This window comes from Brassica napus, chromosome A7 (assembly GCF_020379485.1).
Source record: "Brassica napus cultivar Da-Ae chromosome A7, Da-Ae, whole genome shotgun sequence".
Lineage (NCBI taxonomy): Eukaryota > Viridiplantae > Streptophyta > Magnoliopsida > Brassicales > Brassicaceae > Brassica > Brassica napus.
In genome coordinates, this window is record NC_063440.1 from 28,058,601 (window position 1) to 28,085,099 (window position 26,499).

Here is a 26,499-nt window from a genome sequence, read left to right on the forward strand (position 1 = left end):
CCGAGCTGGTGCAACACAAGAGAGATGAACTCCCATTCAAGTCTATCGTAGGCCTTGCTCATATCGGTTTTGACCGCCATCGAACATCGTTTTTCTGCCTTTGTCGTCTTTAGATAATGCAGAACCTCATGTGTAATCAGAACATTATCAGAGATCGCTCGTCCAGGTACAAAGGCTGATTGGTTCTCAGAGATGATAGACGAAAGGATCGGCTGCAGTCTTCTAGTGAGGATCTTCGAGTAGATCTTGTAATATACATTGCAAAGCGCTATAGGCCGATAATCAGCAACTTTCTGTGGGTTTTTGATCTTTGGGATGAGCCTTATATGGGTGTCATTGATTTTCTCCGGTATCATGTCCAGCTCGAAAAACCTCTGGACTTCCGCAACAATATCAGGGCCTATCTCCTTCCAATGAGTTTGATAGAAGCCTGCCGAAAACCCATCAGGGCCGGGGGCCTTATCAGCGTGGATTGAGAACAAGGCGTCTCGTATCTCCTGGGCGGATGGTGATGCTATCAGGGTGTTGTTCTCCTCCTCCGAAACCATAGGGTGCAAAGCTCTACGCACAGTCGCAGCCCTGTTCCTCAATGAACCCATAGAGGTAAACATTTCCTGGAAATATTTTACTATGACTTTGGAGATCTCTTCTTCTTTGTAGCACATTACCCCCTCAGCATCTTCCATAACTGAGAAACTATTTGCTCTTTTTCTTCCTTTGGTGGTAGCATGGAAGAAGCCTGTGTTGCGATCTCCGAGCTTTAACCAGAGAAGGCGACTCCGCTGCTTCCAATAGGCTTCTTCCGCAAGGTACGCTTCATTCAATTTCGAGTTTATCTCTTGGATAAGTGCAGTATCTAGTTGCCGGTGAAGTCATGGCCTCTTCAAGCTCCGCCTTTTTCTCCTCTATCACCCGTCTACTGTTGCGGTGCTGAGCTTTGTTCCATTCTGTGATAGCTGTTCGGGTACTGCTTATTTTCTCCTTGATCGTGCCATTTCTTGAGTTTAGCCAAGCCTCCATGATAACCTCTTTCACCTCTCCATTATCATTTAGTCTCCGATCATATCTGAAGAGGCCTTTCCTGCGTTTAGAACCTGGTTCCAGGAAGGAGAGTAAGGGTTTATGGTCTGATCCTTCATATTCTAGATACTGACATCTTGCTGTTGGGTAGTTCTCTGCCCATAAACTGTTCGCCACCGCTCTATCAAGGCGACATCTAACTAGATGATCACCACGTTTTCCCCGCCATGATAGTGGATCCCCGGAATGGCGCAAATCATACAGGTCCCCTTCAGAGAAGAAGGTTCTCAGGTCAATAAAGGAGCCTTCAGGTCGAGCAGGCCCTCCCAGTTTCTCCTCCTCGTATAATAAATCGTTAAAATCCCCTGTAACAAACCACGGGGAGTCTCGCGAAGAGGCTAAGTTTAGGAGGTGATCCCATTGTAACTTTCTTTGTTTCTTATCACAGTCACCATGCACAAATGAGGCGAAAAAAGCTTTCCCTTCATATTCGATATAGGTGTCAATCAGATTTGCATTAGAGTACATAATATCAATATTGATCTTTGAGTTCCAAAACAGAGCTAGCCCTCCTGCCCCATGGCCTTTCGGAGGAAACAAATGATAGGACTCGTATCCAAGCTGCTCTAGTTTCTTCAAAACAAAGTCATTGGGATTTTTAGTCTCCATTAGGAAGAGAATATCCGGATCTACATTACGCTTGATCTCTTGGAGACGACGAACTGTCGCGGGATTCCCTAACCCTTGACAGTTCCAGCTTGTGATCGCTAAGGAAGCGGATCTGCCGGGATACGAAAACCCGACTTCTTCCGTGTCCCAGACGGTATCATGTTTCTGATAGGTTGATTATCTGAGTTGGAGCTTCTTTCCGATCTTCCGGATGAGTTTCTTGACGCCCCTGATCTCGCAGCGGAGAGTTTTGTTTCTCGGTTCCCCTGGGAGGTCTCTGTCGCTAGTTTCCTGCGAATCATTGGTGGTTTTGCAGCTAACGTTTTCCTTTTCCTGGAGCTAGCTGTCCCATGCTTTTTTGGGCTCTCGCTTACAACTTTTTTCCCCGGAGGGCGGCCAAGTTTCTTTTTACTCTTTGGGGCTTCAGAGGAAGGTCCTATTGCGTCTGAGTTCAGAACTTGAGGGCCAAGTCTTTGAAGAACTGAGACTCTTTCCGCACTTGTGGGGGAAGGTTCCTCTCGCGGGGGAGGAGCTCTTGCTTGCATTGTTGCTTGTACCATCATAGAAGCCGTTTCCTCTATCTCTCCCTGTTTTTCAGCTTGGCGTAATCTTTCTTTACGTGCAGCACTTTCCGTAGGGTCAGCACACAGCGTGTATTGGATCATAGCCTCTCTCACCTCTCCTATAGCTTCCTCCATTGCAGTCTGATTATCAAAAGGCTGATCGCTCCGAAGGGGAACCCCCCTTACTGGAGGATTTTGCAACAGTGGGGAGGAGCTAGCTTCTTCCATTCTCGGTTGGACAATATTTTGAGGAGGTTCTCTGGTTTTCTGAGCGCTGACTTCTGTGCGGGGTCGCCATTGGAGCCTAGAGTAGCGTGCTTTTTCTTGGTCCCGGTGAGCTCTGTAGCTACGGTCACTATCTCTGCTTTGTGCTGTTCTGTATGCCTTGTTTCGGGGATAATCATCCCTGTGTATGTTGCTATCTCCGCGTCTTACGGAGTACTGATGCTCGCGAGGGTAGTAACTGCTCTGATACCTTCTATTCTCAAGGCCCTGCGATGGTTGAGCCATAAACTGGAAGGTAGCGCTTCCTGTCTTTGACGTCTCAAGGTTGTCACCTTTGGGCCTAGGATTTATGCTCCTTGATGATGTCTCTTGCCTCTCTTTCAGAGCTCTGAGTTGTGCCTTTGCCTCCAGGCAATCTTTGAGGTCATGATCCAGTCTAAAGCATTTAGAGCAATGCTTTTCGAGCCTTTCATATATTAGTGAGGCAATCACCTCTTCTCCATTAGAATACTCAATAGTTGAGCTCATCATAAGTGGTAAGCGACCATTCACTTGGACTCGCATTCGAACCGAAGATGACGTAATTTCAGCTTCTTCGTACACACCCAAGTCGTCTCCAATGCTCTTTATCGTTTCTTCAGACCACAGATGGACTGGTATCCCCTGTACTTTTATCCAAAATGGAATAAGCGATGGGAAGGAGCTAGAAAAGGTAGGCTCCCACCTTTCCACTATCACCATCCACCTAGCGTAGTGATAGGGTCGTTTCTCAAGCACTGCGATTAAATCAGATTCTCTATCAAATTGGAACTGGAACATTCCATTCCCGAGATCGGAGCCAACCGGCCTTGTGTCACTTTTCCACAACTCTGTGAAGAAAGGAAGGAGCGATCTTACTCGTTGGACAGAGGGATTAGTAACCCGTCCAATCAATTTGAGTGAATGTTGGCGCAAGAGATCTGGGTGCTCAGGGGCTTGGGCTCTGACTCTACCCGTTCTAGGCGCTTGGTATGGTTCAGAAGCGAGCCCTTTGCCTTTTTCTGCTGAAGAGAGCCTTCTCTGCATCTTTCCTTTCAGCAAACGGTAGTAGTAGATTCTCGAGTGGACACAGCTTATTAGTTATGATTTACAGATACTTCCTTCAGATGAGAGTTTATCTAACCCAGCCTCTATGCTTTTGGGTTATAGAATAACAGTGGTGGATCTTAATCTCAATCTTATTAACCAGCAGGAACACAAAGAAGTCAATGGAACTGTCATAGTAAGAAAATATGTATAATCATATTCATAGTGAAGAATATGTCATCTTTTAAGTTCAAGTGAGAGTAACCCTACATAATAAATGTGTGTATCTAAAATGAGAATTACAAAAAAAAAATTGTGGAGTATGTCACCGAAAGAAACAAAAACATGTCCTACGTTATACGCATTATTGTCCACTAAATTGTCACCAATTTATTAGGCGTGAACTGACTTTAGTCAATCAACTGATAGAATGCAATATGAAATCCCCTATATATATAATGTATACAATAAACTATAGTATAGTGGATTATTTTATATGGTATCAAAATACAATATATCAGCAAAACAAGATTTTACGTTTTTGTAAAAAAATATAGAGTGGATGCACTGTGATTATCGAAGATTGGCCCTACATGTGGTTAAAAGAAACAGACATTAATCCACAAGTGAAGAGTTGTTCGTCAGAGGTTGTTGTTTTCATCGCCATGTGACTATTAAAGTTAAATTTATATGTTGTTTTCATCGCCATGTGACTATTAAAGTTAAATTTATATTGTCCTTTTTAATCTAATCTAGTCACATCGCTATTATTATTTCACAATTCTATCACCATTTTAACCAATAATCTAATCTATTACAAAACTCTCAAGAAAATTATCTGCACTAATGCCTATACTAATTTAACACTTGTTACTTGATATTTTATTTTGTAATATGTGACCATGTGGGCGAGAGGGATCTATTATGAAAATTGATAATTATCTTGGATTTACTGAATTATAACCCAAAGATTCTGTGAAGTCTGCTTTGGGTGGGGTATGTATCAAGTTGATGTTTACATTAAAGTGATAATAATCATATAATAATGCTAATCATTGCGATTAACAATCAATATTTCCCACAAATCATGATACTAACGATGCGGAAATCATGTGGTTATGCACCATAATTACCTTACTAATCCCTCAGATTATCCTAATCCGTCACATCGATTAAGATTTGTATGTAGATACCACAATCATATTTCATAATGGAAAAAGATCCAAAGTTCTCTAGAAAATGACAGTTCTCATAATCAAAAGCTTATCAGATACCAAATCAAATTGAAAAGAGAATAGTAATTGCATCATATTATATCTCCTAATATTTTGTATAAACCAAACCGACTTAACACACATCTAACTATAGGATATTGCATTCAGCTGGCTTGTCCCTTTAACTTCTGGTGTTTTACAGTGAATCCACACTAGGGAATAATAATTTTTTAAAAAAACACATCCATGGAGTTGCTCCTCTGTTAAGGAACACTAAGAATTGGTTTGGAAGTCACCAAAGTCAAACACAAGTGTTAGTTAGCAAGTTCCCTAAGGGGGAAAATTAAATTTACCCGAGAAGTCATCATTCTACAAACTTAACTTTAAAGCACTTTCAATGCAAACAAGTAACACCACGATTCCACTTCCACAAACATGCATTTCTGAAACAGTCTTGTAGTATATGTTATTGTCCATGTTCGTAATTATGCATCAAGGAGTAGTTTTTACACAACCTGTAGGCTAAAAACCTAGGCAACAAATAAGAAAAAAAAGTTGCAACTGAATGTATTATTGCGAGCAAATCCAAATCAAAGAGAGTCATGTACTAACATACACATTGCATTTAGGAGGAACCAAACAGTAGAAATCCAAAGAGACTAATGTCTAATTCTTCTCGACATAAGATTTAACGCTTTCCATCCATCTAACGTACTCGAATTTACTTTTGTTCTTCATATAACGATGCAAGAAAACAGCAAGCTCGTCGCTTATACCTCTTTCCTCTAAAAACTGATAAAGAGCGTCTTGAAGCTCATCATCCAGTTCCCTATAATAACCAAAGACAAACACACAATCACTTCATCTGTTGCACATAGTAGTCCTATATCTCATTTTTTTAACTATGTTAAAGAAAAGAATCAAATCAGCGTACTCAAACTCTGGTCCACCGTAGGAAGACGGCGAACTGTTGGTGCCTTTACGAATACAGAGCTTGGATATCTCAATGTTATCTGGCCAAGCAGAACACACGATCTCCAAGGACTCACCAGAAATGCCCTTAGAGATGTTGACAACGAAAGTGATGTGAAGAATAAACTCAGGTTCAGTTCTGGTGGACTTTGAAGTCGGAACTGATCTATCAAACATGGTCGCCTCCACTTTAATGTCTTCTTTCTCCCCAAACTTCCTCTTCAAGCTAATCCACTGCTCTCCAGGCCGTTCCTCCACAGTGAATGGACCATAACTGCTCGGAGACTGCCAAACATATACAACCAAAGTGATCAATCCCCAAACTAGAGAAGGCTTAAAGTATCTACCTTTCTGCCATTGAAATGGAATAATTAAAGTATCAAGCTTTATTGCTATTACCTGAAGAGGAGGAGAGTGATTGAGTTCGTAATCGATCTCATTACGGATGAGTCGGCAGATGTTTCCTTGGAAAGCTGATTTCTGCATTTCTGAGACGTAACTCCCCGAGCTTAGACATCTCCCTCCGATCAAAAAGTTCCGATTTTGAATCGTGGGTAAACCGATTTTGGGGTTCCGGTACGCAACCGAAGGGGGCGAATCGGAGAAGACGGTTCTTCTCAGACATCTGAGGAATCGAGCCATTGACAGAGAGATGAGAGGAGAAATGATGACGACGATTCGTAGGGTTTAACAGTTTTTAAGAGATTTAATCGTACGGCTAATATCGCGCGTTCTAGTTTGGGAGAAAGTAATCTACACCGTCGATTGAGATTAATAACAGTCAAAGCAGAGGTTCCATCGTACGGCCAATATCGTGTGTTCTAGTTCAGAGAAAGTAATCTGAACCGTCAAATAATGATATTTTCGTAAAATTAAGAAAATAGTTTTTTTTTGGCGGTAAAGTGCGAATCTCCCGCGCATCTCCGAGCAATAAGGGATCTTCTTGTTTGATTGCTTATCTTCTAGGGCTTACAGTTACTTTTTCTCTTCCTCTCTCTCTGACTCACAGTGATTCAATGGCGACGGAGTACGAGCGGAAGAGATTGGAGAACATCAGGCGGAACGATGAGATGTTGGCGGCGCTCAACGTCCGTGCCAAAGCATCTATTCTCACCGCCGCAACCAAACGCCCTCGAGACGATTCTACTAAATCGTATAAGAAGAAGGAGAAGCAGAGCAAGCCTGAAACGCCGATTGTTATGCGGAAGTCGTTACGGACCAGAGGCTTGGATCCAGATTCGGTCGGTTTACCCAATTGGTTCTCGGATTATCCCAAACGTATTCCTACTCCTCCTCAACAGTACTCATCGGCGCCTCTGCAGAAATCATCGGCTCGTGTGTTGGCTCCTCTGCCCTTTGATAAGGCTTATGATGGAGAGGGCTCTTATAAGAAGTTCGTTGAGACTATGTTGGGTACTACTGCGAGTAAGTCTATGGTTAAGGATGATTGTGATGATTCTGTTGGAGATAGTAGCAGCACTAGGAGGAGGTCTTCTCGCCTGTCTAATGCAGTTGTTCAAAAGGAAGAGCCTGTTTCATCTAGTGGTTTTGTGAAGAAGGAAGCTTTTGTCAAAAAGTCTTGTCGAGGAAAATTGGTTACTAAGGATGAGAATGGTGATTCTCCTATGAGTTCTGGTAATGATTGTTTGAAGAAGGAAGTTATTAAGCCTGAGAAGATTGATTTTGAGAAGATTGAGTTTGATAGGGAACCGTTGAGTTTAGAGCCGCATAACGTAGCACGTGTTGTTCCTGGGAGGATTTTGGTTGTAAAGTTCATGCCTTGCCAGAATGTTAAGCTGGTTGCTGCTGGGGATAAACTTGGCAATGTTGGTTTTTGGAATATGGATTGTGGGGATGAGGATGATGATGATGATGATGGGATCTATCTGTTCCGTCCTCACACTGCCCCAGTTTCATCTCTTGTGTTTCAGCAAAACTCTCTCTCAAAGGTACCTTTTTTTTTAATTGTCTTGAAACTTTGGTTGGAGAAAGTTATTTCTTTTATTATTCCTAAGCTCGTTTTCGTTGGGGCAGGTTATTAGCAGCAGCTATGATGGTCTCATACGGTTGATGGATGTCGAGAAGTCGGTTTTTGATCTGGTTTATTCGAGCGATGATGCTATATTTTCTCTCTCTCAGAGACCTAATGATGAGCAAAGCTTGTACTTCAGTGCGGGATATGGAATGTTGTATGTATGGGACCTCCGAGCAGGAAAGTCTGTTCTCAATTGGGATGATTTACATGAACACAGGATAAACTCTATAGATTTCAGCCCGCAAAATCCCCATGTCATGGCTACAAGCTCCACAGATGGTACTGCTTGCCTTTGGGACTTGAGAAGCATGGGAGCTACAACACCGAAAACATTAAAGACTGTGAATCATTCCAGGGCTGTGCACTCTGCTTATTTCTCTCCTTCTGGTCTTTCACTTGCTACTACAAGGTATGTTGTTGTGTTTCTTCTCAGTCTGTTTAATACTGTTAGTTTATGGATCTACGAACATTGAGTTTGACTGATCTCCTTGGTTTTTAGAACTCACACAAGATATTGTTTGTTTTTTTTTGAAACATTAAGATATATGCTCCACACTTGTTGACGTTCATTATCTCTCTACGTTTTGGTATATATAAGTTGCACATACTTGTTAAAAAAACAACTGTCTAGAAGCATTTGATGCCTTGTGGTTTCGATATGTTACTACTAATCTAATTTCTTAAAGTTTACCAACTTAGACAAGGGGAATTTGTGTATGGTGAAACTGTTTTGCTATGTAGTTCTCTTGTATATACTTCTTTTCAGCATTTGTAAAATGCTAGTTGCAGATTCATGTTCCACTGGTGTTTGTTTGGTAACATGTTGCTCTTGTTTTCTTTGTAGCGTTGACAACTATATTGGTATACTAAGTGGCGCCAATTTCGAGGATATATCCATGATATCTCACGACAATGCCACCAACAGGTGGATCTCTACTTTCAGGTATTGCTCCACATCATAATAAGCTCTCAGTTCCAATACACATTTTATCTTCAGTATACACTCAAATCTCCACATTTATGAGAAAATGAAAAGTAGGGATATGCTCTCATCATCTGTTTATGATTTGCAGGGGAGTGTGGGGATGGGATGATTCATACATCTTTGTTGGCAATCGTCCTTCAAAAGGAATTGATGTGATCTCAACGAAACTAAAGAGAACAGTGAAGGAACTGCACGACCCTCTTATGAAAGCTATTCCTTGCAGAATCCATTGCCATCCTCTTAACGTTGGGGTGGTTGCAGGATCCACAGCTGGAGGACAGGTCTATGTTTGGACACCAAAATAACCATTTTTCAGCAGGAAGTGTTGTGGTTTTTGTTCTGTCGACACCCAAATCTTGTTTGTTTGGCTCTAAACTAAAATAACTTAAAGTAAATTAACTCCTTGCGTTTACGTAATCATCCTGAAGCGAGTACGCAAAATAAGAGAATTGCATTGACTAATGCTTTAGTTCCAAAAGCAAACAAAACAACCCACATAAGAGTATAATCATTCTTCATCTACCACCTAAGTTTCCTTTCTAATAATCTCACTGAGGCCTGGGAGAATCCACATTTGTTTGATTCTCAACAGGCTTATGTACATTGCCCTTTTGTTCCACATTGTTTGGTTTTGATTCTTCTTTTGGTGGGGGTTTGGTAGATTGTTCTCCTTGTGTTTTGGTTGGAGCATTCCCCGAAGGTTTCTTCGCTTCCAAAACAATCTCTTTTATTGTCTCTTCGATTTTGCCAAGTCTCTGTTTCATCTCCATTAGCTCATCCTGAGACTTGGTTGCTGCTTCTTCTTCTAAGGCCTTCTTTTCAGCTTCTTCCTTCTCTTTCTTTTCATCTTCTTTCCTCTTCTTCTCCCCAAGTTCCTGAAGATATAAGCAACATTGGCAAGAAATAATGAAAATGGAGGACAAAAACATTAAAACATAGAGATATCTCTCTGAGGATATCAGTTTGGTAATGAGCAAGAATGAAAACTCACTGCGTCCATAATCTTCATTTTACGGCGAGCATATTGAGCAACCAGATACACAGCTGTTACAAGGAAACCATTGAGATCCTTATACGGCAACACTGACCATAACATTTGGGAGAGAAACAGACGGGTATGAAGTGAGATAGATACCTAGAGACGGCAAGCAGACGATAATGAATTGCACAATATGCCAGTCAAGCCTAGCGCACAAGTAACACCCATATGAGGAGAGGAGGGCATACTAACCAGCACAAGAACTCAACTAACTTTCAACACATAGTTTCAGAACATCAACTAGAAAACTATGTTCACTTTGTTTCAACCTAAAGAAGCTAACTTTACACATTTCTAAATGTCAGAAGAGCTTTTAAAGGCAGAGAAAGAAAGTACCCAAATTTATTCTTCTTGGGTGGTTCAGTGAACAAGATCTTCGCAGCTGTCACGAAATCGAGCTTATCCAGTTTCTTGTACGTCTCATCGTATCGAGAAACAACATTCGATTCAGCCTCGCTGTGCTGAGCAACAACACTAGATTCCGGCTTCTTCCCACCGTTCTCTCCTTTGGTGCATACACGCCGGATCCTACAGTGTCTCAACCGGGTCGCCAATCCGACCCACGATCCTCTGCCGCGAATCATCCTGATTTCTCCCGGCGACTACAGCTCCACTACCACGACTCTGCAACTCGCGCAATTCTCTAAACAAGTCCGAGGCTAGTGGGTTTCCGGTTTACTCGAATAGAACCGGGTCTCAAGTCACGGGTTGATCACCAACCGGTCCGAGACATTTTAGAATATATAAACCGGTTAGATCTTAATGAAGCTGTGATCTGGGATCTAATCAAAACCAAGGCTTAATTAATGACACAGAGTATCTTTGTCAATAATTTTTTCCAATCGTCTCTTTCACTTTGCCTTCTTTTTTCCAGCTTTGGTGACTGTTTGTTAGCTATGATGTGGACCTCTTTTTCTCAATTAATATTCTAACTATTAGTTTTAGTTATTATTATTATATTATGATGCCTTAGGGAAATGTATTATTTTGGATTTAACCAAGGCATATTAGTGGCATGCCTCAACACATTTCATTTTTTCAAGATGCAGAAAGTTGAACTTTTCATACATCTCTTCAGTTTAGAGTATTTAAAACATCTTACACATTTTTATATAACTTTATATTTTACAGAATATGGTTTGCTTCAGAAAATAACAAATGCTTTAAAAAAGAAAAATAATTGCCTAAAGAATATAAGGCAGATAGATTATTAGTGTTTTTGGTGGCATTACATTATAAAAATACACATGGATTCATGATAATTATCATATTTTCACACAAATGGTTTATTTGTGTACTATCACACACTTTTGCACCATAATTAGCCGCACTACTTAATTTAAAATGATTACTCAATTTCAAGTCAATTTGAAAGGAAAAAAGGGTGGTCTAGAGACAAAAGTTGAGCCATAGATAACGAATATTAAGCTTTATATATTGGACCCCATAATAGACTGTAAATTATTAAAGCATCATACCGCCAAATATTAATTTAGGCAAACCATTAAATAAAACGATTCTTGTAACTGAGCATAAAAATCAAAACGTGCCAAGTGAAAATAAAGTAAATATTAAGAGAGAAAACAAAACGTATTTATTTATGGAAGTAATATGATTAGGCATTGTTTATTCTTTGAACAAAAAAAAAAGGCATTTCCCTTGTTTATTCAATAATCTCAAGACTAAATGCTTCTTCTCCTTCTTCAACTTCTTAATCGAAAAGTGTAAACATAATTAGCATAGGAAATCTCAAAAGACGAGTCCTTGGCATTTTGTGTAATTACGTTAAAGTGGAAAGGGTAAATAAATTGTCATCAACTTATATAGAACCAAGTCTTCTTCTTCCACCTCAAGAACTCCCGTCCGGCTGCTCTCTCTGCCGCCGGCGATACTCTCTCTCTCTCCGACGGTGAAAGAAGTTCGAGAAATGGCGTTGAATCTTTAGTGGTGAGCGTTAAAACCTTGAAAAGAAAGAAAGAGAGGGAAGAAAGTGAAAAATGCTGTGCCGGAAAAACTCAAGCGTGGTGGATAGAGGAAACGTTCCGGTTTATCTCAATGTGTACGATCTAACTCCCATCAATGGCTACGCTTACTGGTTTGGTCTTGGCGTTTACCATTCTGGCGTTGAAGGTTAGTCTATTTTTGGTTCTTGAGTTTTTAGAATCTTTTTAAACTTCATCTTTAGATCTAAATAATGCTCTTACTAGTACATAGAATATCATTTTAGATCGAAGTTTCTTGGGATTTGAAGTTAATTCGTCGTTTAAATTCATAAGTGTTGGCTTTCAATTTTCAAGAACTTGACTTTCGAATTATCTAAAAATATTATTTGTTTTGGGTAGTTCATGGTATAGAGTATGCATATGGAGCTCACGAATATCCAAGTACGGGCATTTTCGAAGGGGAACCGAAGCAATGCGAAGGGTTTACGTTTAGGAAGTCGATTTTGATTGGTAAAACGGATCTTGGGCCATTGGAAGTGAGAGCTACGATGGAGGAGCTTTCGGAGATTTACAAAGGAAGCTCTTACAACCTCATCACCAAGAACTGCAACCACTTCTGCGACGAGATTTGTATTAAGTTAACCGGGAATCCAATTCCTAGTTGGGTTAACCGTCTTGCAAGAATCGGTAAACTCTCTGGTAACACTCCCTTCAAATCTTTACGGTTTAGTTTCTTTCTTACTGAAGACGTCAGTAGTGAAGTCTTAGCCTTTGGTTACAATGCAGACTAAAATGTGAACTAAGTTTTAGCTTGAAAGGTTCCATCTTTTATGCTTAAGATTCAAGTTGAGCTTCTGGGTTTATTGATATATACGTTTCCTGATTGATAAGAACAGTTTGGAAGCTAAAACATGACTTGGGTTTGGCTTTAAAGTTTCCATTTTTAGGCAAAAGGACTCTGTTTTCTGTGCTCTGAAGTTGAATTGCTCTGTTTTAAAATGGTAGGATTCATGTGCAACTGTGTGCTTCCTGCGACCATAAACGCGACCAAGCTCGGTAATAACAGAATCAACCAAGACAAATCATGTGAAGCAGAGACTGAGAAGAAGAAACTGACGGGTGGATCAAGCAGAGAGAGCTCTACGACGATTGATACTCCTTCGTCATCATCTTCGTCTCCTTCAGTTCAAGTTCGTGGTCGAAGCAGGAAAAGGCGTCCTCGTGCTATGCATCCTTCATCGCCAGTGATTCTTGGATCTTCAACCGTTTGATTTGCTTTCTTTGTTAAACAAAATCTTCTCTGTTTTTTTCTTTCACCTAATTGCGATTGTGCTTTGTAATCTTGTTAATATGCAAAGAACCCTTATTTTTCTGTAATCTTATTTACACTTTCAGTTTTTGGATACAATTTTTACACAATTATATTTATATATCAAATTCAAGTCTCAGTAATCAGAGACATGGAATGATAAAGTGAAGAAGCATCAATCTATGGACTTGTTTTTTTTTTTTTTTTGAATTAAAGGAGAATATATTCCATACACTTTTTTAGATTGATTAATATTTTATTACTTTCGGCAGTATCTATTTAAGAAATGAGTGAAAAGCAAATATGCCGGATTTTAGAACATGAGCCAACGCCAAACTTGAGAATAAGAGCAGAAAGTTTGAAGACATAACTCATATATTAATGTCTGAAGGAAGCATTATTTGTTCACAAGGGTAACAATAATCATATTTTGAAGGGTAACAGCTTATTAGCTGAGACTCAGACCTGACAGAAGCAATTCGCATCTTCTTGACTCTGCCATCAAACAAATAATAGAGCTTGTGTAAGTTTAGTTGTGTCCTTGTTAACCAGAATCAACAAAATTGCTTTAAAAGCCCCTTTTTTTTGTCATAACCTTAGAATGTGTCTGAGATGTTTAAAAGCCAACTGCCTTAGTTTAGAATATATATTGTTGCTTATAAAGCCTTGTGTAGTTCCTTGGGGCAGGCCACAGAGACTTTTCCTGATCTAGTAGGAGTTGATAACTTCTGAAGATAGACAACATTAACAACTCTAGGAATCTCTTCCAGTCAACTGGATTAACAAACAAGCAAATCTCATGTGTATTTATATAAGTGGAAGAGCTTCTGCAGACTCTTCTTCTGCAGACTTTTATATAAGTGGAAGAGCTTCTGCAGACTCTTCTTCTGATGAACCTTCGGTAGATATCTGAAAGAACCACTCGTTTAGTTGACAACTTTCTGAAGTTAGACTGAAATAGCCAAACATAACTGCTTCGCCAAGTGGAGACTCGAGTCTTAAAGGCACAGTCATGGTTGTTATGTGAAGAGGTTTCATCTCTGAAAGTTCTCTATTGCTTCAAGATATTCATTAGGGGGCTGGAAAAGAATGAGAAAGTTCTTCTGGCTCAGCCACCACCATGTCACCATTCTACATGATTCTCCGAAAATGGGGCCAATATATTCTGCCTCATCATCACTCAAATTCTTGTCTCACAGAAGAGACTCGGCTCGAGTAAATCCAACTTGGGCTTGTAGCCGAAATTTATCAAAACATAATAATAATAATAATAATATACTAAAAAGGACGTAGCCCATGCAAAAAGACCATATAGTTGTCGAGATAAAAAAAAAATCACAAATCATCAGAGGCAAGGAAAGGAGAGTCTAAACCCTATTTTACGATCATGCAGGCGAATCTCAGATCGGTGCTCGCTCAGGTAAGTCGGGGAGGGAGAGATGTTGGGTCTCGCCGTGATTTCATTTCATACCTTGGAAACAACAGTAGTAAGTATCTCTCTTATTCCCAAGCGTCTATCCTCCTCGGATAATGTGTTTGTGATACTTCTTCCAATTGCCCAGAGACGAAGGGAGGCAGAACAAGACCTGTCACCAGGCTGATTAAGGAAAAGCTTCGTTTGTTTGGCAGATCTTGGACCTATGGATATTGTGCTGTCATGAGTTGGGGTCATTGTTTTGCATTAATTTTATTGAGAGATTTATCCTTATTACAAAAATCGTGATTGCTTTGTGTTTTTATACATCAGCAATTATCCAGATGTTTGAACACCGTCGAAGGATAGAGATAGATTTGGCTGAAAGAAGTGGCTCGGTAATGCTTTTCTTTTTCTTTTAAAAACTCTGAGAGATAAAGATTTGGAATTGGAACATGAGATAAAAATAATAATTTTAATTAGATTCATGTATTCTCTTGCAGAAACCAAAGACGAGCTTCCGTGATGTCCTTCGTTGGTTCGGTGATAACAATTAATATTGTGTTTGATGCTGCTGCTTGTGTTTAAGTTCGTTTAATGCTACTGTGTGAACAAAACAAAAATCATAATCTATGGGCACTGCGTTGTATTTAATATTTATTCGTTCTGGCTTTTATGTCTATTGTTTGTTTGAGGTGTAGGAGAGCATCCTCATGTTGTGTAAGAGAAGTTTTATCTAGTCAAACTAACGGCTTTAACTTAACGAATTTTAACATTACACATGATGATAGTAAGGAATCTGCTTAGGGGGTATTCGTTTGAACTATAGTCTAAAGAAATAGCGAATTATTATCAGTTGAGACTTGCTTAACGCAACAAGGCTTTCAAGCAAAGGAAGTTCTTTGATTACTGTCTGTAAGGCTGTTTGGCTTACCGTCATCAAAACCTCAGTTCTTACGGTAGATTCTTTTGTGAATGAAGATCAAGGGTGAACTTGTGATTATATGTGCAGCATTTAAATTTGGGAGACTATTTTAGACACAACTTGTTAAGAGTGTAAATCATTATTAAAGTTATAAGTTTAAAAAAGGAAAATGAGTCACAAGCTAGGCAGGCAGGGTTTCTTACAATGAGATAGATATGCGCACACCATTCATTTAAACGAAAAAAAAAACACACAGACGATTACATAATTTATTAAGATTGACTGCTACTCCAGCTTGACAATAATTAGGATGTTCGATCGGAACCAATCTTCTCCCTTAGATCAGACCACATCCTTTCCAGACTTACACCACTAAGTTGAGACAACATCTTCTTCTCGAAATCAGAAAACATCTTTATGGGCTTAGCATCAGACCACATCTTCTCCGTTAGATCTTCGATTTTTACAGAGCGCCCCAAAGCATTCCTCATAGCCTGAGACAGAGATGATGGTCAAATAGCTTGTTATTATTATTACTAGGAAACAAATCCGCGCATTCGCGCGGATAATTACATTTTTATTAAAAAATAAATTAGTAAATATTAATTGAATGTATATATTTAATAATTATATAATTTTTATTTAAAATTTTTATTTTAAGCACTAAAAATAATTTTTTTTAATAATTATATAATTTTTATTTAAAATTTGAGTTCTGCTACATTATTATATCATCGTGCGTAGACTACATACATTTGACTTAAGAAGGAATATTTATGTGTCTGTTGTTTTGTTGTTTGCAGCACTGATGAAGAGAAGCTTCCTTCAATTAGCTTTGAGATGCAAGGAGGAGCTCCATACAATGTTTTCAGTTCCATACTTGTCTTTGACACCTCCGATGCACGTATAGACATCTCTCATCTCATCAATTTATGATGCATAAGACCTTTTATTTCTGATGTCGAATTTTCTTTTTTCTCAGTATGTTGACAAAATTTGTAATAATCCTCCATAACTTCTTTTGTTGATTTGGCATTATACTATTGATACCCTAATGGAGACGTGAATGTGATCACCCTGTATAAAAGGTCATCTACCATTTCCTTTTTCTTTTTTTTGTTAATTTTAAAAACATATCAACAATGATGTTTGTCTATATTTGCGCTGTAACAAATATCCGGTTTCCATCCGAATTAGAAGATACCAAACCAAACCAAAACTATATAAATATTTGAACATTGCCTGAAATTAAATGGTTAATACATAACCAATTAGAACCGTACCAAAAGATTTGAATTATGCTTTATTTCATTAATTGGTTGGTATGTAAAAACTATTATATTATCATATTAATAAACTCATTCGTATTAAATTACCATATATATATGTTTGTTGAATTCATTTTAGTCAACTCATTGAGTTAATTAATAAATTAGTTAATCAAGTTAATAAGAAATTTTATTATTTTAATATGTTTTCACTCAAATGAAATAACTATTTTTTTCATTCATATATACATACATATTAAAATAAACATAATCATAAATAAAATATTTTCTCAATAAAAACTAATAAGCTAAAAATAAAATAAAATTTATGAAAATTATTTATATTTTTTCTAAAAACTAAAAAACTTTTTAAGAAATTTAAATTTTATTTTAGAAAATAATATATTTTGTTGTTTTTATTATCACTGCACATATCATAATACATTGTTAATAATTATACTAATTTAGTAGCAGAATTGAAATGGAAAATTACCTTTCCCTTTCTCCAAGGTGTTACATATTTTTTTTGAAGCTAATTTGGCTTTTCTTTTTCTTTGACTTTTCCACTGAATCTATACAGTCTACATCATCTACAACTTCAAGCATTAGTTGCAGTGACAATCGTTGTTTTGAATTTGTTTTGAATCCAGACGGTGTTCTTCTCCTTCAGACGTTTGCCCATATCAAGTTTCCGTGTCTACTACCACTACCTCCACCGGGAGATTGTTACGAGATGTGTTCCATCTCATCACAGAAGATGAGGATTTGAAACGATGCTAACGTCACGCTTGTGTAAGTGATGACTATTTTCCTCTGTTAACCAGCAAGCAAAGCAACCTATTTGTTTTACAACGGTAAGAATGAATATGAAATGTTATCTAGACATGCACAAAAGTCTATGTCTTTTGTCTCACTTAAGACTCATGCACGGCTCCGTCAGCTATCCTGCTGTTTGAGAACCTGAGGCAATCAAGGATATGTCAAAAGAACTGACTCCTTGTTTGTGATGATGCTGCGGTCAGAGAGACTGGCTTTTTCCTGAACCGTCAATCCGTGAATGGCATTCTCGGGCTTGGTGTGAAGACCCATGGCGATGGACAAGTCGAGCTAAAAATCTAAAATCGCCGCAAACTCTTTTTCAATATGTTTCGGACGTGTCATTGGCACTGTCGGACGAATCAGTTTCGGAGACAAAGGCTACAGACCAGCGTGAACCTCCATTCGAATCTCTTGAACCAAGGTACAAAATCAGCTTCATATTACCATCTACACCGATTATGTTACCATCTTCAATTCATTACTTCCCTTTGTGATTCACATTCTTGATCCAAAATGAACATTAGTATGGCTAATGGTGTGCATGTGACGAGATTATTAAGGGCAGCAGCACTGAAGTGACCTGTTTTTTTTTTTTTGCACAGTTTGACACTGGCTCATCATTTACATACTTAAGGGTTACAATCAAACAATGAATAGGAAGCATTACCAAAAGACGTCTATACGAAAATATGCTTACATAATTGCAGAAACTAAGCCGACAACACCTTGATCGAGAGTCGAGACGCAACTTATCGGTATTGAGCGAATGATTGAGTTCTTAGTTGTGGATCCTACATACACTATCAAATAATGTATAAGAAGCGTTACCAGAGAACATTAAGAAACAGAGGAAGTATTACAATCAAAAAAGTACCTTCTCGCTATTATGATAGAGCGAATGAATGACTTGTATTGAATTGTGGTTTCTATAGATATTCTGAATTGGAAGAATTATAAAATCAAATAATGGTATTAAAATAGATAGGAAAACTCAAGAGAGACAGTAAACTCAATGAATGCATGAGATACAATAAACTCACCAGAAACTCATCCTAGACAATACTTGTAGAGAAATAGACTGGAAAATACATAAACTCAACATGGCCAGAATGTGAGAGAGAATAATCTGAAAATGAGAGAGAGTACAGAAAAGAAGATCGTCTGCAAAGGACTGCAACAACAAAAAAATTAAAAATCCAGAAAGAGAGATATAAGAAACAAACAAAATAATGGGAGAAACCTCAGATCAATCTAACAACCTATACAATTCCTTCAATATATAACATTGAAAAGATGTAACTCTTAGAGGAAGATGAATTGTTTAAGAGACACCTTCAATATATAAAACTGAAAAGATGCAACTCTTACAGGAAGATGAATTGTCTAAGACACACCTTCAATATATAAAACTGAAAAAATGTGATTCTTAGTGGAAGATGACTTGTTTAAGAGGTGCCTTTGTATCGGTGTGAATTTGTTGGATGAAGACGTCGATCGGTATAACAAATCAATGACGTCATAGCTTCATCTTCTCATAAAATCATATCCATTGGATTATATTTTCAGGATAAACTCTACCGTCAGATTTATATTTTATTTTCCTATAAAAAAGTGATTACGTCATCTGGCAACAAAATCTAGTTTGCTATTATATATAGATTATTCTTATTTCGCTTTTGCCGGTTTACCTCTTGCCGTTTCTCCTCGAGTTCTGGTATCCAGTGTCCAGTGAACAAATAACCTTGCAAAATCATAAATTGATTTACTCTTGACTCAGTCAATGCAAAAATCAAAGAAATAAAATATGTGGCACAATCTCTCCATACCAAAGTAACAACCCAGAGTGACTCCTGCACCTCGGATTAAGACATCTACTATTCCTATTCCTCTTCCCTTAGACTCTACAATCACAAAACCAATTACAAGTGTTGATCCTAAGAATATCCCAAAGACTGCTTGTGAATTTCATGACTAACTTTACCATAGCTTCTTCTTCTTCTGCGGTACGAAGAGAAATTGCGGGCAATGGATCTCCCACCGTGAGTTACCTGCGCAAACAAAATTGACAAATAATATCAAATCCATGCATGCCTTAAAAGAAAGTATAATCATAACCAGACCTTCCAATTACCTGCGCAAAATTGACGGATTTCAGAATTGCCGCCATGATCGGGAAACTAGGGCTCGCTCTCCTTCTCCGACTATTATATACTCTTTGTCCCTTTTTCTAAAAATTTAATTTTAGTTTTTTTCTGATTTGTTTTTGTGCACCAATTTTTATCTTTTAAAGGCTTTCATTTAAATAAATTATCACTTTGGGTTAACATTCGTAAACCATGTACTATTTTATAAAAAAATTAAAATTATTAACATATGTTGAAATTTTATATCTACAACAATATATTAACTTTTTAATACTTTGATATGCAACACAAAACAAAAACAAAATATGTTGTAAAAATCAAAGTTATCCAATATTTAAAATGTTAATTTAATAACAAAAATCAAAAGACTTAATATCATAATATCCAAAATATTATATATCGATAAAATTTACCAAAATAATATGATAGATGCTACGATGTATAAAACTTAATAAAATAATAGAGCTATATTATTTAAATAGAACAATGAATTTACTTATACAATCTCGTGAAATACTAAAATGATAGATGTTAAAAATATATTTTTTAAACACAACATACATATATAAATTATCCTAAACAAATATTGCTTCTGCAATATAACTAAATAAAATTTTAAAACATATTGTATGGGAATTGTAACAATTTTAAAAAAAATTGAGAGATATTTTCTATTTGATTAATTTCAGATTACAAATTTATTGTATCGAGCTTGAACACATATTAGTAAAAAAACTAATAATAAAATAAAATATGTAAAATAAATCACTATATATTAACGATATCGAATAAAAAATCTAAATAATAAAATTATAAAATTACATAACATATAACATTAAATGTAAATAATATATTTAAAACTTTTATGTTAATATCAAAATTATACATTTATAAAATAAAAATATCCGGACGGATGTGCGGTGTGCTACATTAAAAAGGTTTCAACTCAAAAAAGTTGTCACGAAGCAGTGGCTAGCAAGTTCTAAATTGTAGTTGGCCTTGCTATATGCGATACTTTCTAGGTTATGGTAATATGTAATATCCTAGGGATGATTTAAAATCCAGTGGACGATGATGGCCATCATAGGAATCCTGTCCTATCAAAAATTGTGTTATTCGTATCATGCATGTATTTTTACACATCGAGAAAAAGATCATGATGATGGCCATCATAGGGAGCTTAAAGCAGCATAAATCATACATGAACTGGACCTCTATCTATACCTTGCCTGAATTTGGAACTATAGAGATCAAAGAGAGAGAGACAAATGATAGACCATGCGTAAGTCCTAAATCAACTTATTTTATAGTGGACTTGATAGCCAACAAAACAAGCAAACAAATTCATTACTGAATTTATAGCGTTCATTTGTCACACTCTTGTAAATCCATTGGTAGTTCAATTTCCCCAAAGTAATGTCATTGAGATGAGCATGAGTCAAAGAAATAGAAAAAGTGTATTTATCCAAAGAGATTTTACTGTAAACCGTATAGTCCTCGGACAACAAATCTGCGATTGCAATTTCCAAGTTATTAAGAAAATAAGAATGCACAAAATATCATTATAGTAAAGAAAAACTTATATACCTCTGGATTTTTCTGTCTATTTTAGTGTAGAAACAAAGTTCTGAATTAAAAAATAATCAATCAGAATACTTGAAACCATTTCTTATCTTTTTTTAAAGGAAAAATATAACAGACTAAGTGATCTTCCTATCAGTTAATGAAAGATTCTAATGCAAAAAAAAAACTTCTATTGGGAGATATTTTTTTATGAAATCAGAGGATTAATAGGATAAAACCTTAAAGAAATATAGTAAGATAAAACCTCAAAAGTTAATCCCCTAAGATACAATCCATCGCATGTCAATGGAAGAAAGTGTTTCTTCTGATTTCTTGTGCTTATCCTTTGTGGTGGAATCAACAACATTTTTTTCGAATTCATGGAGTGTTTAATTGTGATAGAGTTTATTGTAGCGAGAAGAAGAACAAAGCAAGATTTAACCAACTGGAGTATCAATCTAATTTCTATTCAAAAAGATAAAAATGATATGGCCAGTAAATTGATGAGGGTTTGGAAATGAAAATTGAAGCGGAAGGAGCTAAACCAGAATATCAATAACTAATTCAAAATATAACAAAACCAAAAATCAATAGATCAAAAGAATTAAATCAACACTACAAATCCTGTACCGAATAAGTACAATCATATCTATGAATACATATGATCACATTAATAAAATATTATGTTAAATGATATAAATGAAACCAATAACTCAACTTCATTATTTCTATAGGATCTCTTGAGATCAATGAACAAATAATTTTTGCAACCTCAAATCCGATCAAATACATCCATTGTAGTATTGTAGAAAATAGAAAAACAGGAAGATATGGTAGATTACGATGACATAATTTGGAACACCCGAATCAAATAGAGAGAGAGAGAGAGACACACACGATAAACCAAACATAAGATCCCAAGCTACTTGTTGGATTGAGGACTTTATAGCTAACTGAAACTAGCAAACAAATAAATAAAGCAAGCAAATTTATTATTTATTATTGAATTTCTAAAAAAATCATTTAAAAACTGCTTACAGAAGAATTGGTGCCGAGTGTGACATTGGTGGAAACACTCTTGTAAATCGAACGGAAGTTCAATTTCCCCAAAATAGTGTCATTGGGCTTAGCATACGTCAAAGATACATAGAAATGATATTTATCCAAAGAGATTTTACTGCAAACTGTATAATCCTCAAATAACAAATCTGAAAGTGTAATTTCCACCAAGAAAGAGTTAGTAACTGCACAAAAATTTCACTACATGTAAATCGGGCTATGCATCTCTTGGGATGTATTTCTTCACGAAATCGAAAGGATAGAAAGATAAAACCTCAAAGAGGAATAGTAAGGAGTTAATCCCCTAAGATACAATCCATCGTATGTCAAAAGAGAAATTAGTCAGAGGGATTTGATTAATTCATCAGTAATCTTCAATGAAAGAAAGTGTTTCTCTTTCTTTTTGTGTTTATCCTTAGTGGTGGAATCCACAACATATTTTTTGAATTCGTGGAGTGGTTTGATTGATTAGAGTTTATCATAACGAGAAAAGAAGAACAAACGAGGTTTAACCAACTGAACTATCAATCTAATTTCTCTTCAAGAACAGTAAATTGGGGTTGAGAATGAAACTTGAATCAATTATTCTCGCAGTTCAGTTGATTAAAGAAAGCAGCCCACAATCAGGATGACCCATGGCTCTGAGCAAAAAGCCCACAATCAGGATGACCTAGCTCACCTCTATATAAGGTAATAACACTGTTCATTCTCTTGCCAAACACTTTTAATCCGACAATATCTAACCGTTTTACATGATGTTTCGTTTGTCAACGATGTGTCTCCCAGCCAGTTGCCTCTCCCACAGTTACTCAGATCCCATGTTTCCCTCTTCCATCTCCCGAGTTGCTCTTCCTTTTTTCCTTCTTTTTGTGTTTATCCTTAGTGGTGGAATCCACAACATTTTTTTTTTTGAATTCGTGGAGTGTTTTGATTGATTAGGGTTTATCGTAACGAGAAGAAGAACAAAACGAGGTTTAACCAACTGAGATGTCAATCTAATTTCTCTTCAAAATCAGTAAATTGGATTTGAGAATGAAAATTGAATCAGAAAGAGCTAAACCATAACGTCAAGGACCAATTCCAAATATAACAAAACCAAAACGCTATAGATAAAGGAATTACATCAACACTACAAATCATGTACCGAATTAGTACAATCAAGATGATCTATGAACGCATATGATCAACATAATCAAACATTATGTAAAATGATATATATGAGACCAATAACTCAAATTCATTATTTCTATAGGATCCATTGAATAAAGAACTTGCAAGTTGCAACCTCAAATCGGATCACTTGAGATCCCCATGAACAAAGACAAATTGCAAGCACGATCAGATAAACTTCATGGGCCGGGTTTGGGTTATGATCGGCTTCCTACCCGACCGGGCTTCAAATTGAATAAGTAAAATATTAGGCCATAAAATAAGCCCAATAATAGGCCCATTATGCTTTTTTTTTTTGTTCCTTTAAAGTCGAGCGTCCGATAAACGCATCGGCGGACGTCAGTGAGACGCAGGAGGAGACCTTTATAAATAAGAAACCTTGTCGCATTCTTTTCTCAGACTCACACTTCGATTTCCCTCCTCCTCTTCTACATTACCGGAAAACACTATCTCGGACGGACCTCGGCTCGTGATAATGGCTACCTTTGGTGCGGCGGCGAACGCGAACACGAACCCTAATAAATCCTATGAGGTATTATTTTTTAGGGTTTTACGGCTGAGATTCGAAAGGGTTTTTAGTCACTTTTCTAGAAAGCCAAATTGGATTCTCAGAAAGTCTTTAATCTTTGCGAGAAGAATCAAATCTTTGTTAGTGTCTTGTTTTGTACTCAAAGGAATCGTTTGTTTGCTTCCTTGTGGATGCCTACGTTTAGCTTATCTATATTAAAGGTATGTCAAGTTCAAATTTTCACACAAAAGGTTTCCCTGCAGGTTACTCCATCACCCGCAGATTCTATCTCCAGCTTAAGTTTTAGTCCAAGAGCTGATATTCTTGTCGCCACTTCTTGGGACAATCAGGTTTTTACTCTTCATTCTCTCTCACCTTTCTCTTTTTCCCCTAATACGGTGGCTTCTTATTTAACTTGTTTGTCTCAGATTCGTCTCTCAGTTTGTAATGTTTGAGTTTGCTTCGTCTGTGTTATTACAGGTGAGATGTTGGGAAATATCTCGTAGTGGAACCTCTCTAGCTACTGCTCCTAAAGCATCTATATCTCATGATCAGCCGGTAATATGCTGTGCCTTTCTAACTTTCTTTCTTCCTTTTTTTTTTTTGCTTAGAATCTGATGATTTTCTTGTGATGAAGGTCTTATGTTCTGCTTGGAAAGACGATGGAACCACTGTCTTTAGTGGAGGATGTGATAAGCAAGCCAAAATGTGGCCCTTGTTGTCTGGTGGTCAACCTGTAACTGTTGCCATGCACGATGCTCCTATTGTGGACATGGCCTGGATCCCCGGAATGAATCTCCTCGTTACTGGAAGCTGGGATAAGACATTGAAGTAAGAATGGGCTGTTCATTATATGCTTGACTGATAAAACTAATCTATGTGCCTAAAGTTTAGTTAACAATGTGTATTGGTTTTCCTTCCAGATATTGGGATACAAGGCAGCAAACTCCTGTGCATACTCAACAGCTTCCAGATAAATGCTATTCATTGTCTGTGAAACATCCGCTCTTGGTTGTAGGAACTGCAGATAGGAATCTCATTGTCTTCAACTTGCAAAATCCTCAGGTACGATTTTTCCTTCTTATCTATTTTTATGACTTGTGCAAGAGCTCTGAGTGGTAAGAATGCTGAGTTACTATTTCTCTTGTGTAATGAACTTTTTTATTAAATTGATAAACTGCAGACCGAGTTCAAGAGAATCGTGTCACCACTAAAGTACCAGACGAGATGTGTTACTGCCTTCCCTGATCAGCAAGGCTTTTTGGTATGACTTCTTTATATATCTTTTCAATTTTTTTTGTTTTATTCAATGGTACAGGAATCTAGGTTGTTTGCTGATGCTAACATTTCTTTGCTCTCACGCGCTTTTATTTCTACAAATCTTGTCCTTTTCAAGCTTGAGAAGTGTTTGTTGGTTATTCTAGTGACAAATAAAGTATAATACTGTTGGAAGTTGTTTTAGCAGTCACATCTTATCTTGATCCGATGCTCTCTGTATCTGTAGGTTGGATCAATTGAGGGGCGGGTTGGTGTCCATCATCTGGATGATTCTCAGCAGAACAAGAACTTCACATTCAAATGCCACAGAGATGGGAATGAGATCTATTCTGTCAACGCTCTGAACTTCCACCCGGTAAGCTCTCATTTTATGGGTATATGTAGTCTTAAGCAGCATCAAACTAGTAGATGGAACAGTTGGTGATTTGTTTGAGTTGTGTAATGTTAAGGTACATGGCACTTTTGCCACTGCTGGCTCAGATGGGGCTTTCAATTTCTGGGACAAGGATAGTAAGCAAAGACTCAAGGTATATTATCATGTTGCGTTCGTGCGTTTCATTAAATGGTTACCTTAATATCTAACAATTGTGTTCTCCCTCGAATGTCAGGCCATGTCGAGGTGCAGTCAGCCAATTCCTTGCAGTTCGTTTAATCACGATGGATCTATATACGCATATGCGGTAAGGCTACATCTTCTTATAATTTTTCTGTGGGTATTATACAAAGATGGAGTAAAAGGATGTTTGTTGTTATTGTAGTCGTGCTATGACTGGAACAAAGGTGCAGAGAATCACAACCCGGCAACGGCGAAAAGCAGCATTTTCTTGCACATGCCACAGGTGCGTAGTGACTCACTCATAGTAGTGTTGACTAGTCATGTGTCTGAAACGATATTGTTAGTAGTGTATATTTATTAATCGATGATGGCATTTGTGTTTGCAGGAAAGCGAGGTTAAGGCGAAGCCAAGAGTAGCAAGCGGCAGAAAATGAGATTTGCTGATTGATTTTTAGTGTGTTTCTTCTACTTCCCTTGAGTGGATGGTTCTTTTAGCTTTCGTTTTGGACCGTCTCTTTCTTTCCCCCTCAAGTAAATCAAAATCCTCCGGCTGTCTTAGATGTTTCCGGTTTGGAATTATTTTTGTCTAAGTACTCTCTAATACAATGAAATTTTTTTCTACAATGCCTTTTTATATAATCCTTTTATTATAGCCATTTTGCTTCGAAATTACAAAGACATTTGTTGAGTTCCTAAAATGGAAAGTAGAATCATGGGAGTATCTAAAAATGATAAAATAATAGTTAATGCTTGTTC

General features: G+C 37.3%; 7 protein-coding genes across 14 annotated transcripts; 4 read left to right on the forward strand and 3 right to left on the reverse strand.

Annotated features, from left to right (window-relative positions):
• Positions 1-5,298: 5,298 nt before the first annotated feature.
• On the reverse strand, positions 5,299-6,403 carry BNAA07G35360D (uncharacterized protein At2g39795, mitochondrial). Its single transcript, XM_013797097.3, has 3 exons — positions 6,128-6,403; positions 5,691-6,013; positions 5,299-5,585 (listed from the first exon to the last, which is right to left on the reverse strand). Exons 1-3 carry the CDS (start codon positions 6,368-6,370, stop codon positions 5,423-5,425), a joined length of 729 nt encoding a protein of 242 aa, XP_013652551.2. The 5' UTR covers positions 6,371-6,403; the 3' UTR covers positions 5,299-5,422.
• A 261-nt stretch (positions 6,404-6,664) lies between these two features.
• Positions 6,665-9,165, forward strand: LOC111207175 (WD repeat-containing protein 76-like). The gene is made up of 4 exons (XM_022704911.2): positions 6,665-7,677; positions 7,763-8,172; positions 8,608-8,706; positions 8,837-9,165. The coding sequence occupies exons 1-4, from the start codon at positions 6,745-6,747 to the stop codon at positions 9,051-9,053; spliced, it is 1,659 nt and encodes a 552-aa protein (XP_022560632.2). The 5' UTR covers positions 6,665-6,744; the 3' UTR covers positions 9,054-9,165.
• Positions 9,166-9,180: 15 nt separating this feature from the next.
• Positions 9,181-10,470, reverse strand: LOC106354829. Its single transcript, XM_013794872.3, has 4 exons — positions 10,124-10,470; positions 9,884-9,933; positions 9,740-9,792; positions 9,181-9,623 (listed from the first exon to the last, which is right to left on the reverse strand). The coding sequence occupies exons 1-4, from the start codon at positions 10,369-10,371 to the stop codon at positions 9,297-9,299; spliced, it is 678 nt and encodes a 225-aa protein (XP_013650326.2). The 5' UTR covers positions 10,372-10,470; the 3' UTR covers positions 9,181-9,296.
• A 1,090-nt stretch (positions 10,471-11,560) lies between these two features.
• On the forward strand, positions 11,561-13,127 carry LOC106357423 (deSI-like protein At4g17486). Of its 2 annotated transcripts, none has more exons than XM_013797098.3 (3): positions 11,561-11,917; positions 12,130-12,429; positions 12,736-13,127. In XM_013797098.3, the coding sequence occupies exons 1-3, from the start codon at positions 11,785-11,787 to the stop codon at positions 12,999-13,001; spliced, it is 699 nt and encodes a 232-aa protein (XP_013652552.1). In that variant the 5' UTR covers positions 11,561-11,784; the 3' UTR covers positions 13,002-13,127. The 2 variants fall into 2 exon arrangements, with proteins under 2 accessions (XP_013652552.1, XP_013652553.1); XM_013797099.3 differs by having other exon boundaries at positions 11,606-11,917; positions 12,130-12,417.
• Positions 13,128-13,340: 213 nt separating this feature from the next.
• LOC106357438 lies at positions 13,341-15,216 on the forward strand. Its single transcript, XM_013797113.3, has 4 exons — positions 13,341-14,526; positions 14,602-14,706; positions 14,787-14,851; positions 14,957-15,216. The coding sequence occupies exons 1-4, from the start codon at positions 14,427-14,429 to the stop codon at positions 15,008-15,010; spliced, it is 324 nt and encodes a 107-aa protein (XP_013652567.1). The 5' UTR covers positions 13,341-14,426; the 3' UTR covers positions 15,011-15,216.
• Positions 15,217-15,497: 281 nt separating this feature from the next.
• On the reverse strand, positions 15,498-23,468 carry BNAA07G35410D. 7 transcript variants are annotated; one of them, XR_002659281.2, is made up of 8 exons: positions 19,597-23,468; positions 19,447-19,513; positions 19,292-19,366; positions 19,154-19,206; positions 18,506-18,636; positions 18,340-18,402; positions 18,163-18,265; positions 17,508-18,045 (listed from the first exon to the last, which is right to left on the reverse strand). XR_002659281.2 is itself a non-coding variant. In XM_013794874.3 (5 exons), the coding sequence occupies exons 1-5, from the start codon at positions 19,630-19,632 to the stop codon at positions 15,684-15,686; spliced, it is 420 nt and encodes a 139-aa protein (XP_013650328.1). In that variant the 5' UTR covers positions 19,633-19,770; the 3' UTR covers positions 15,498-15,683. The 7 variants fall into 7 exon arrangements, 1 of the variants encoding a protein (XP_013650328.1); XR_007314774.1 differs by having other exon boundaries at positions 17,508-18,074; positions 18,506-19,066; XR_007314775.1 differs by having other exon boundaries at positions 17,508-18,074; positions 18,506-19,066; positions 19,442-19,513.
• A 242-nt stretch (positions 23,469-23,710) lies between these two features.
• On the forward strand, positions 23,711-26,367 carry LOC106354833 (protein RAE1). The gene is made up of 11 exons (XM_013794878.3): positions 23,711-23,933; positions 24,173-24,259; positions 24,390-24,467; positions 24,547-24,740; positions 24,833-24,974; positions 25,093-25,173; positions 25,414-25,542; positions 25,637-25,714; positions 25,796-25,867; positions 25,946-26,026; positions 26,130-26,367. Exons 1-11 carry the CDS (start codon positions 23,877-23,879, stop codon positions 26,175-26,177), a joined length of 1,047 nt encoding a protein of 348 aa, XP_013650332.2. The 5' UTR covers positions 23,711-23,876; the 3' UTR covers positions 26,178-26,367.
• The last annotated feature ends 132 nt before the right edge of the window (positions 26,368-26,499 follow it).